At 42.7% G+C, this 12,216-nt stretch overlaps 1 protein-coding gene across 2 annotated transcripts in view; it reads left to right on the top strand.

Annotated features, from left to right (window-relative positions):
• Window positions 1-12,216, top strand: part of SDR16C5 (short chain dehydrogenase/reductase family 16C member 5) — a 36,691-nt gene that overhangs the window by 23,554 nt on the left and 921 nt on the right. For both annotated transcript variants that reach the window (XM_082233990.1, XM_082233989.1), the window contains exons 3-6: window positions 394-525; window positions 5,673-5,772; window positions 7,190-7,334; window positions 9,088-9,213. In XM_082233990.1, the coding sequence (XP_082090116.1) occupies window positions 394-525; window positions 5,673-5,772; window positions 7,190-7,334; window positions 9,088-9,213 (503 nt within the window). The remainder of the gene's footprint in view (window positions 1-393; window positions 526-5,672; window positions 5,773-7,189; window positions 7,335-9,087; window positions 9,214-12,216) is intronic.

Here is a 12,216-nt window from a genome sequence, read left to right as displayed (position 1 = left end):
TACAGTGACCCAAAATCTAGCTTCATTTTGCAAAATATTTACTTGAAAAATGGTAAGACAGTTTTATACCTTAACATAAAAGGAACTATAGTGCTTCTAATTCTGAAGGGGTAGGAGTTTTTAATTGTAAGAAGCATTTGATTCTGGCTTCTTCTTTTTTTAAACAATATGTTAAAAGAACTGGCATGCAAAAATGGTTTAGAAAAACCAGCCTGAGAACACTGAGGCTTTGTTACAAAAACGGTTAAACCAAGAGAACAACATCTTGACAATATGAAGAATCATGCAAATCCCTTTATATGCAGAGTCATGTACAGACATTGGTTTTCTCTTTTTAACTATTAAAATTTGTCATAGTTTGAAACATCCTCTGATAAGATGTTGTTGTCCTAGGTGAAAAAAGAAGTCGGTGATGTTAGCATCCTGATTAACAATGCTGGCATTGTGACGGGAAAGAAATTCTTGGACTCTCCAGACGCAATGATACAGAAGTCTATGGAAGTGAACACAATGGCACACTTCTGGGTAATGGCATTTGTGATTTAAAATTTGTGATTTTAACTATGAAAGTATATTTGCACTTGGATTGGGCTTTGATTAGTAAAATGCAGGCTTGCAGTTGTGTTAACAGATGCTCCATCCACGTTTATCAGCATGTAAAATGAGCGCTCTCCTACGTCATACAGGCCTGGTGGATCAAGGGCCCCTCTACTCCAGCATCCTTTTCTCAGTGGCCAACCAGATGCCTGCAAGCTTGGCATGAGCTGTAGTCCATCTAGTTTAACAAATCACCTGGACTAGAAGTTATTTTCTCTGTAAATGAAATCTGTGAGTTCAGAGGGAGGAAAAGCACCCTGATTAAATCCCATCTCCTTACAAAGGATTGGAGAGTAGCCGCATCGATGGGATCCAGGGGATTTGGGAAAGTGCACATCTGACATCCTAACTTCTGTCCCAAGTAACTGGTAGTAAATATGATTAAGGTTAGTAATGTTTAAACACATCTTACATGAGGATAAACATGGCCTTGGCAAGGAGAAGTGCTGCCTCACTTTAAAAAAAAAAGTATTTAGATTTCAATAAAACCCAAATGACTAAGTCCCTTGACCAAGGCTCTTGAGTAAATTTAGTCACAGTTTTAATAGAAAACCCAGTTATGTCAGTTAAATATTTTGTTGTTTTTGTCTAGCACTCATCATGCTCTCCTGGTCACTGAGCACCATAGATATAATCATTTTGGATTGAAAACTGAGTTTAAAGAACAGGTAGCTGAGAATAGGAATAAATGGGCAGTTTCTTTTTCTCAGTGGAAGGAGCTAAGCAGTGAGGGCACCTCAAGATATAGAGCAGACCAGTACTATTTAGCTTATTGCTTAATAATCTAGATTAGGGAATGAGCAGTAAGGTGGTCAGGCTTACACATGAAACAGTTGTTCACGGCAATGAAGAGCTAGGTGGAAAGGAAATAAAACATGATCGGGTGTCAGTATAAACTGCAGTTATCCACAGAAGCACTTGAGAAGGATGCCATAGCAATAGCCCCTCTTTGCCCTGGCAAGCACCCACTTTTTCCTCAGACAAGTGGATGAAGTGATAAGGCTTGCTTGCACAGGCTTTTAATTATTGGCACAGAGTCTAAAGGTCTGGAGATGCAGGTAGCCAAGCACACTTGGGAGTGTGCAAATCTTTACCAAGCAGGGACTCAGGATCAAAGTGCACGTTCTATAAAAGCATGCTTAATGCTGCTCTGTGTAATTTGAAAGAACTTTGAAGGAAAAGTAGCCAAGTGGACAAGTAGAAATTCCTTAGAAGAGCAGCCAAGGCTGCCTTTTACTTGCTCTCACCCTCTGGGTGGTCCCAGTGGCCTTATCACTACACTGGCCCAAGAAGGGGAAAGGGGATGGGTGGAGCCTTTCAGAGAAAGAGGGCAAAAGGCAGTGGCGATCATTCACTTCCCTGTTCTTTGCAGCTGAGAGAGAAGCAAGGAGTATCCACCCCCATCTTCCCACATGCCCTCTTACTGGGCAGTGGAGTGGGGCCCTGTCTGCTGTGCTCAGGTGAGCAAGTAAGAGGAGGGTGTGCCTGATCTTTCCAGCGCTGACTCCCTATGCCTTGACACTGAAAGAAGAAGGATTAGAGAGCAGGTGAAGGCAGCTGCTTGTTATTTTTCTCTGGGCAGCACCATGGCCCCCTTCTTCCTTGCATGGCTCCCTCCCTGCAAGTGGCAGAGCTCAGTGGAGATGGGGCTGATGAGGAGGTAGGGTGTTTCAGGGGACACCCCTCCTTCTCCAACTCTTCTGGGAAAAGGAAACAGTGATTTGCTTTTTGCTCTTTCGTAGCGTGCCTTTCCCCTCAAAAGTGACAGCGTTAAGCATGCTTTTGTGTGTGTGTGTGTGTGTGTGTGTGTGTGTGTGTCCCCTTTATATAACTAAAACCAAAAGGAGAGCCGGGTGTTCAGGCTTGTGCAGGCAACATTTGATTTTGTTTTTTTGATCTGTGAGTCACAGGTCAGACTTAGCTAAGCATTTTTAATCCTTGGATTTGAAACTGTTGCCTGTGAGATGCAAGCTAAAACAGAGTGAGTAAATTTAAGACTTGAATCAGAGCCAGGTTGTATTAAATCTCTCTTTCTCCTTGATAGGATTTCTAGCACTGTGTAAAACCTCTTGCAGAATGAACAAGCATTTTGAAACTGAGAGTAAGGTCATCTAGCTTGCCATCAGACATGTAACATCTACATTATTGGCAGGAGAGCATGAACATGCTCAAGGTGTGCTGCAGCCATGATTGTTCACACTGATAGGCCACACTAAGGTGTGCTGCAGCCATGATTGTTCTCACTAAGCCTGATTGTTCACACTGATAGGCCACACTAAGTTCAATGGAACTTTGTCCCATGCAAGTGTGTGCACAGTTTTGCAATCCTAGTTTGTATAATTAGTTGGACGTTTGGAAGTGTTATAATTTGAATACAGCATTCCCCACCCTCACCCCACCCTTTTAAACATTTATTTTAAAATACTGAATAAAGGTATAACCAATGGGGCTGTTGCATATCATTGAGACCTGGGAGCACCTGTAGACCTCAAGCCTGATCAGACAGGGTGACTTTTGAATGTCAGGGTGAAGACAGACACACATTCAAAAGTATGGTGGAACTTATATTCCCTGCACCGTGGGGCATTTGTTTTTCAGGACAGAGGGCTATATTCAGCATTGCACTAAAGAGATGGTTCCATTTTTGCTTGCTCAACAGTATAATGCCCTCTCTCTGTGTGCTGTTCTGAGGGTTCTCCCAACCCTCTGGAGCAGATATGGGAAGGGATGTGGGGTACACACAGGGGGAGGAGAAGGCCTAGGTTGCTAGCAGAGATCCTTGCACTGGCTCCCTCTAGCACAACAATTTAGAGAGTGTTGTTTTGGTGTTGTATTTTTACTGTAACTTTTAACATCAGTTTTCAAACCATGTACACCATGCTGGGAATGTCACCCCATTTTCACACTTTGCTTCTGTCTTCTTAACTACAGAAGAAATCAGAAGTTGGAATTTGTTCTGGGGGTATGATGCTATCGATTTTTTACTAGAAACTGGAAGAAGTTCTGATTTCAGTGGTGCAAACAAGTGCTTAAAAGGTCAAGTAGGATTGGTGAGCAATGGAAAATGGATGTAATATGCATGTAGAGGAGTGGTGCACTTCAACATGATGTTGTCTGAAAAGTGTTTTGTGTTTGCAATAGTAGAAATTAAAAGAGTTCTGTATAAAATCTGTATTTATGTATCTACTTGCTATAATTGGAAATGGGACTAAACTGTGGTAAGTTTTTCAGCAGAACAATCTGTTTGTAAAAAAAAAATCAAGCATCTAGTACTACTAGCAAGTTTTTTTTGTTTTGATTAAATGGTAAGTCTGTAGTTTAGATGTGAAACTTTTGAAGAAGAAAAATTTCTTGCAGGTGTGAAATCCATAGACTAAACTATGGTATTTCTGAGCATGAAATAACAAATAAACTTGCAGTATTTAGCTTCTTAGATTAGAAAAAAGAGAAATATTTAATCTAATAAAGGTAATGAAACTGAACAGCAGCAAAGACTGTCACTGCCAGAAACTAATGAACTACTAAAACTCCACATTTTTAAGGTTGGATTACAAAATGTATGGCATGTTGTTCAAATGTCAGCAGGGTTGGCGATAAGGAAGGTAAGCTTCTAATTCTATGGTAGTCTTCTATTGAGCATTAGAAGATGAGTTACAGTGTTGAAATAAGATAGTGGGCCTGCCAAGGTTAAGAAAGGGTTATGTTCCAGGGGTGCAAAGCCAAAACCACATAATCAGCAATCTCTGGAACCACCGCCACCACCCCACAAGATGGAGGCCTGATATTGTTGTAGGAGGTGTGAGGACTTTGGCAGCATCCTGGGGCCCTCGCGCCTCATTCTCCGTACACTGGTGCCTCACTTACCAGGCTTTGGGGATGAGGTGTCACACTGCCAGAGCCCTTGTGCTACCTTCTGAAAGCCCAGTAAGCAAGGAAAATCCACTGGGTGGGGGAAATAAATAAATGGATAGTGGGGAATGGCAAGTTTCCCGCGTTCTCCTTTTTTTTTTTTTATTCCCTACCCTTGCGAAGCTGTGGATGTAGGAAAGTAGCATAAGTTTACTGTACGGTACTTCAGGTTACAGACACTTTGGGTTACAGACGCTTTGGGTTACAAACTCCGCTAACCAAGAAGTGTTTGCTCCAGGTTAAGAATTTGCCCCAGGATAAGAACGGAATTCACGCACCAGTAGCGCAGCGGCAGCAGGAGGCCCCATTAGTGAAAGCGTGCCTCAGGTTAAGAACCGTTTCAGGTTAAGAATGGACCTCTGGAACAAATTAAGTTCTTAACCCAAGATACCACTGTACTTGCTTGTGCTTGGTTTTTGTAATGTATTACAGTGAACGCTCTGGTTGCGAACGTGATCTGTGTGGGAGGCACGTTCGCAACCTGCAGCGTTCACAACCCGCAGTGCCGCATCTGCACATGTGTGGGTTGCGATTTGGCACATGCACAAAGCACGATTTAGTGTTTCTGTGCATGCGCGAGCACCAAAACCCAGAAGTAACCTGTTCCTGTATTTCCGGGTTCAGTGCGCAACCCAAAAACGCGCAACCTGAAGCGTCTGTAACCCAAGGTATGACTGTACTATGAAATGTAAACTACTACTACGATGATGATGATGAAGAAGAAGAAGAAGAAGAAGAGAGTAGAACATCTTGCCTTTTCCCACATAAATGCTATTTCTATAAACATTGACCCTGTACGGCCTACAGGAATAGCCTCCCCTCCGGCATGCAACATGCCTCTTGATAATTTTCAATAAGATGGCTGATAAAAACTCACTGCATGGATAATTTATTGCTTTTGCTACCTGTTTCATTTGTAATTTGTTAATTTTATCACCCTGGGACTCTTGACTGAAAAGCTGATTGTAGATGTCTCAGGTAAATAACAAGTAGTACTAACTGATGCTAAAGTAGCAACAGCAGAAGTCCTGTGCCCAAGATCGCCCAGGAAGGTCCTGGCTGGGGTGAAATTGCTAGAGGGAGTTTGTTCACCACGCTAGCACATGCATCCTTGTATATTTATTTGTTATCGTATGATTGGTTATCTTTGTTTGTTTGTTCTCTAGACTGTCAAAGCATTTGTTCCAGCCATGGTAGCTTCCAATCATGGACATGTGGTAACTATTTCAAGTGCAGCTGGCTTAGTTGGCGTTACAGGACTGGCAGGTTAGTACACATCAGATGCACTGATGAACAAACAAAAGACACAAACCACAGATCCTTTCAACTATTTTAGACGTGTGGTCCAACAGGTAGATAAACAGGGGCTTCTCTGATGTAGAAATAGAAGTCTCACACAGCTATATGGAAGTAACTGGGGAGAGCCAAGAATGAGCTGCTCTTGTAGATGACACCAGTAATGATAGATTAGATTGTAGGTGCAGAGAAGTTGGTAGCAGAAGCAGTTTCATTAAACATTCCTGCTAAGGCTAGCATGCCAGGTTATAGGTGCATATAGGCCTCTGAACACTGAGTCTTCAGATTAATTGTCGTATGTTAGCGTTAAGCTACGATGGGTAGCTTTGGCAGGAATAGTAGTTAACTGGGAGGTGGGAACCAACAAAGCAAATACTTTACCAAAAAAGGACAAGGAAGAGTGTAACTCAGAGGATGGGGAACATGTTGCTCCCCTGATGTTAACTCCCATCTGCTCCACCCAGCATAGCTAATGGTCAAGAATGATGGGGAGCTGCAGTCCAGCAACATCTGTCGGACCACAGGTTCCCCTATCCCCTAAATGCATGCACTGACAAGGCTGCAGTAAATAACTGAGGAATGTGCTTGCAGTCTGAAGAAAGCTAGAAGCTTTTGAATGATGATTGTGGAGAAATGTTAGAACATTACAAATAAGCATTGCCAGCACCTGTGTTGTCACTTGTGCATTGGGCCATAGATGCTTGTGCCGGAAAGGATCTTGCATAGAGAAAATGGTGTACAGTCATACCTCAGGTTACAGATGCTTCAGGTTGCATTTTTTCAGGTTACAGACTGCCGAAACCTGGAAGTAGCGGAACAGGTTACTTCCAGGTTTCGCGGTCGCGCATGCGCAGAAGCGCCAAATCGCAACCCGCATTTGCGCAGACACACAGCTGTGGGTTTCGAACGCTGCGGGTTGTGAACGTGCATCCTGCATGGATCACGTTTGAACCCGAGCATCCACTGTACATGCAATGGCACAGGTGGCTTTCAATGTGTTCATAATTTTCAAATTCACTCTCAGTAAGCTGTGTGTTAGTCCTATCTCTGTAGAAAGGTCTGTAGAAAATCAGACTTAAACCAGGGAGCCCTGAATTCATATCCTTACTTAGCCATGAAGCTGATCATGTGTCACTGGGCTAGTCAATCTCTGTTGATGTAACCATCCTCATAGAGTTGTTCTGAGTTCATTCGACATTACTCTGTAATCAGTTGTGTTTTTTTAAAATACCACCTATAATTGCATGAGACTGTTGAAACCATTAAACCAGGATTGCCAACTATTTTGCATGTAGGCCATGTCACAAAAGGTCCCATCTTTAATACACTGCTTTACCCAGATCTTGTTCTGCTGCAATGTTTCTAGATCTTTCCTCTCGTTTCACAGATTACTGTGCAAGCAAATTTGCAGTAGTTGGCTTCGCTGAGTCTCTAGCTATAGAGATGTTGGCATTGGGAAAGACTGGTGTCAAATCCACAATTGTCTGTCCATTTTTCATAAACACAGGAATGTTTGATGGCTGTCAAACCAAGTGAGTTAACTGTTTATATATTTGTGTCCATATAATGTTAAAATAATTGTATAAGAGAAATGCTGAAATGGTGAAGATTGATTGAAACATAACCTAAGGCCTTGGAGAGCCGCTGTCATTTAGAGTAGACAACAAGGGGCCCAAAAAAATAATCTGCCCTATTATAAGGCTGCTTCCTGGGTTCCTGTATGCTCAAATCTGCATGATATACGTAAATTAAACAGCAGGTTTACCACAGTAGCATATATGCGCTGAGAGAAGTGGCACTTCTTGAATTTGTGCCTATTGTGTCACTCTGCATTTGACGGATAACTGTTGAAGATGGCATTTTATTTATTAAGTTTCTATCCAACCCTACCTTCCAGGGCAGCACACAGCAAAACAATAAAATAATATAAACAATATGCAGTATAAAAGTATACTACAGTCGTACCTTGGAAGTTGAACGGAATCCATTCTGGAAGTCTGTTCGACTTCCAAAACATTCAGAAACCAAAGTGTGGCTTCTGATTGGCTGCAGGAAGCTGCAGCCAATTGGAAGCCACGGTAGCCCCATCAGACATTCGGCTTCCAAAAATAGTTTGCAAACCAGAACAGGTTTGCAGCGTTAGGGAGCCAAAACATTCAATAACTAAACTGTTCAAAAACCAAGGTAGGACTGTATTTAAAACCATTTAAACTATTTAAACTATTAAACAACTTTTAAACATTTAAACGAGAGGGATAGCTCTGTTGATAGAGCATGAGACTCTTAATCTCAGGGTCATGAGTTTGAGCCCCATAGTGGGCAAAAAAAATCCTTCATTGCAGGGGGTTGAATTAGATGACGCTTGTGGTCCCTTCCAGCTTTACACTCCTGTGGTTCTATATCTAAAAATGTGCAGCCTAGAAGATCCTCCTGTCTCCGGAGGTGGGCCAATCTAACTGTTCCCCCCTCTTCTACAGTGAGGATCAATCACAGGCAATCCAGACTTCACCACAGAATGATCTGTTCATGACGGCAGCGTGATGATCTCAATCTCTCTCTCTCCCCCCCGTCTCTCACACAATCACTAGTTCTTTCCCAGTATCCTCTGTAGCAAATACCAGATCCAGGGTATGACCTGCAATGTGTGTCAGCTGTTCAAAGTGTTGACCTGATGGTCATGGGAGCCATGAAGTCCTGAGTGGACCCAAGCAAAGGGTACTCAGCATGGATATTGAAGAGACCCAAGACTCGTGGGCTGGGATTCTTTAACACCATACTGTCTCCACCAGCTCGGTCCTGAAGATGGTTGGGCAGTGGGGTAGATGGGAGCACCCACAAGATCCCTGTCCTGCCTCTGTAGCCCAACATCATGTACAAACCCAGATCCCAGAAGGACTGGCCTCCTGGGCAAGTTGTGGTGTTTTTGTGGGCTGACCCGATGTTTCAAAACAATACCATCAGATAGGACAGATCAACTTGGCTACTGGGGAGTGATTAAGAAGGGGCTATATACGTCGAGTCTCCCACTCTCTTCTATGAGGATATGGTTTTTCTCCACCTGTATACAGTCTCAACCCTCACTCCTAATGATAGAGAAATGCACAGAATTTTGCTTAACGGTTGCCATCAATTTGATTTTAATTAATTTTTATAATGATTTCCCCCCTGATCGGAATGGTGCTGTACTAGGCAGCAGTCTTCATATCTGAAACTCATTGGCACAGGTGGTAACTGTGGGGAACTCCTGACCATTGAGAAGTTCTCTTACCTGCTTTATCTCTTCAGGTGGCCACGGTTCCTGCCTGTTATGGATCCAGACTATGCAGCTGAAAGAATTATCTCTGGTATTCTGCGAAATCAGGTGTATGTCTACATCCCGCGTAGCATAACCCTTTTGGTTGCACTGAAAGGGTAAGAATGTCATTTTCCTTTTGCATCTATTTTTCGTACATTTCTTTCTTGCTCTGAAGCCTGGCAGCAGGCAAGAGAACTGTTAGGGCATAAAAATATTTAAAATATTAGCAGATTGAAAAGGGTCTTCTCAGTGATATGGGGAAATCTAAGCATTGTGTTTAGAGGCAAATGAGTGCCAGGATCTCCCAATTCTTTCAGAGAGTTTTTGGTATATTCATTTCTCTATTGTTCCAAATCTCCAATCTCTGGTCACACCTGGGGCAATAAGTTCTATTGTCTTGTTAACAACCCACAATGGCTTTCTTAGGTGTTATGTACTAAAGTTCTCACCCTGGGCCAGCAGGGGGATACTGTAGATAGTTCAGGTCCACATATGCAAATAAGGGATTGAAAGAAAATGGTTACTGTTGCGTTCTAGTGGAGCTCTATATAAGCAGGCTGGCTGAACCCTTCAGTTCAGTCCTGTTCTGGCCTGTGAATAAACAAGAGCTGTTTGAAGAATCACTGTGTCGTCTGATATGTTCACCCACAACTTAACATTTAAGGGCCCTAGTTTGGCCAGGCTACCCAGGAATTCCTTTCACAGTTTATATTCTCCCCTTGTATTACAAATAACCCAAAATCCTAACGCTTATTAATTTCAGTGTTTAGGGGGAACCCCGCCCTCCCCCAGTTTTGTAACAGTATGATGCAGCTGCTTCGGACAGCAAGGTGACTTGGGACAGATATGGGTGGAAATGACTTACTTTCACAAGAATTTGGTTTCAAAACAGGAGTTTTGAACAAGTGTCAGTAGAAATCTAAAAGAATGGCAGGTGTTAAGGCAAAAACTCGTCTGGCAATTTATACTCTTAAAATCTTGGTGTGACAAACTACCTTCCCTGGCCTTGTCCACAGGCCCCAAAGAAGGCAGGAGGAGTGACTTCAGGACCAAGCTATATAAAAATGATTAGGACTCCAAACACTTTACTCGGTAGATGTGGAAGACGTCAGTTTGCTTGGGCAAAGCTGCAGGGACAGTTGACGCAACCCGCATTCCCTATGCTTTGCTAGGTAAAGGGAACCATTAGGTCCAGTCGTGGCCGACTCTGGGGTTGCAGCGCTCATCTTGCTTTATTGGCCGAGGGAGCCGGCATACAGCTTCCTGGTCATGTGGCCAGCATGACTAAGCCGCTTCTGGCGAACCAGATCAGTGCACGGAAACGCCGTTTACCCTCCCGCCGGAGTGGTACCTATTTATCTATTTGCACTTCGACGTGCTTTTGAACTGCTAGATGGGCAGGAGCAGGGACCGAGCAACGGGAGTTCACCCTGTCACGGGGATTCAAACCGCCAACCAGAGTCCTAGGCTCTGTGGTTTAACCCACAGCGCCACATCAGTCTCTAAATCCTCTGTCTTTCCTAACAATGCTGTGTGACCTTGAAGGGGGTGGGATGATGCATAGGTGTCTGAATCCTTTTTCCCCCTTGTGAGAATGCAAGCAACTTGAGTTGGGGAGGACCTTAAGTTCTAGAAAAGCAGGATGGGGAGAAGCATGCTAGATAGACCACATGGTCTGGCAGCTTCCTGCTGCAAGTGAATACCTCTGGATTGTGAAATGTTGCACTGAATTTATTATCTGGAAAAGATTCAAGTGTCTTTTGTGGGAGGGGAAGAAAATATGCAGGTACTGACATGAGATAAATGTAAGGAATAGAAAAGTATTATTATTATTATTATTATTATTATTATTATTATTATTATTGCATTATTTTTACATATGTCTGAATGCCTGCTTTCCTGTAGGATTCCTGTCTCTTCAAAATCACACAACTTTTAGAAATCAGCAGGAGAAGCAGCCTTTATTTCTTTTTATTTATTTGTTTAGAAGCATTTCTAAACTACTCAGTATTTTAAAATGCCTGAGTGGTACACAAAAATACCAACATAAAAATGATAAGACTCCTAGAAACAGAGCTATGACATAAAAAACAGGATTTCATTAATAAACAAATACATAAGCAGAGGAAATTATCTGTTGAATAAATACAGTATCCTGATACAATTACTTTGCCCTATTATAATTAACTCACTCTGCAGACAGAATAAATATGCTTCTGTCCTTAATTTTTGACAGTTATGCTTCTCATAATAGCTGCTTTATATCCCTGGAAGAGAGAAATAGATGTCTGTATTATTACTTTTCCCACAAGGTGTAACAGGACCTTTCAATGTATGGGCAGGAGCTGGATCAAAGGAGTTGTGTGGAGGTGATGAGCTAAATGCATGGCATTTGAGTAAAATATACTATTTCAGGAGCTCTAATCTTCTATGCCATGTGTGTTTTGGTCCTGAGGTGCAAAAAAAGGGAGATATGATAAATAAGGGCTGTATAAAATGAACAGCAGAGGGAGAAGTTAGGTCAAGGGTTAGCAAAATTTTTCAGCAGAGGGCTGGTCCACTGTTCCTCAGACCTTGTGGGGACAGACTATATTTTGAAGGGAAAAAATGAATGAATTCCTATGCCTCACAAATAACCCAGAGATGCATTTTAAATAAAAGGACACATTCCACTCATCCACGGGCCGGATTTAGAAGGCGTTTGGGCTGGATCTGGCCCCTGGGCCTTAGTTTGCCTACCCATGAGCTAGGTAGTTCTTATGGTTTGTGGAGGGTGTGGTTGTGGAAGAGAAATGTGTGACAGGTACAGCTTTCTTTCTTTTTCCTGCTTCTGGACGCCCAGGGCAGCTGTAGCCAAGAAAGCCTTTGGCTCACTCTGGTTGGTGATTTCTCTGCACCTTAGTCTGGGACGATCTTACTTAGCCCCAGTAACATGTGTCTTGGTTACATCAGGATTGGATTAACATGACAGTGATGCCTTTGAAGCATCTCCAGAAAGTGTTGAGAATGCAGCAGCCAGGGTTTTCAGAGCATATTGTTGCCCTTCCTGAACACCTGCACTGATTACTGTTAAGTTTCCAAGGAGCATTCGGATGTGCTGGTTATTAATCCCTACATGG

Source organism: Podarcis vaucheri, assembly GCF_965113315.1.
Source record: "Podarcis vaucheri genome assembly, chromosome: 8".
Classification (NCBI taxonomy): Eukaryota; Metazoa; Chordata; class Lepidosauria; order Squamata; family Lacertidae; genus Podarcis; species Podarcis vaucheri.
This window is presented reverse-complemented; position numbering and strand designations above follow the sequence as displayed.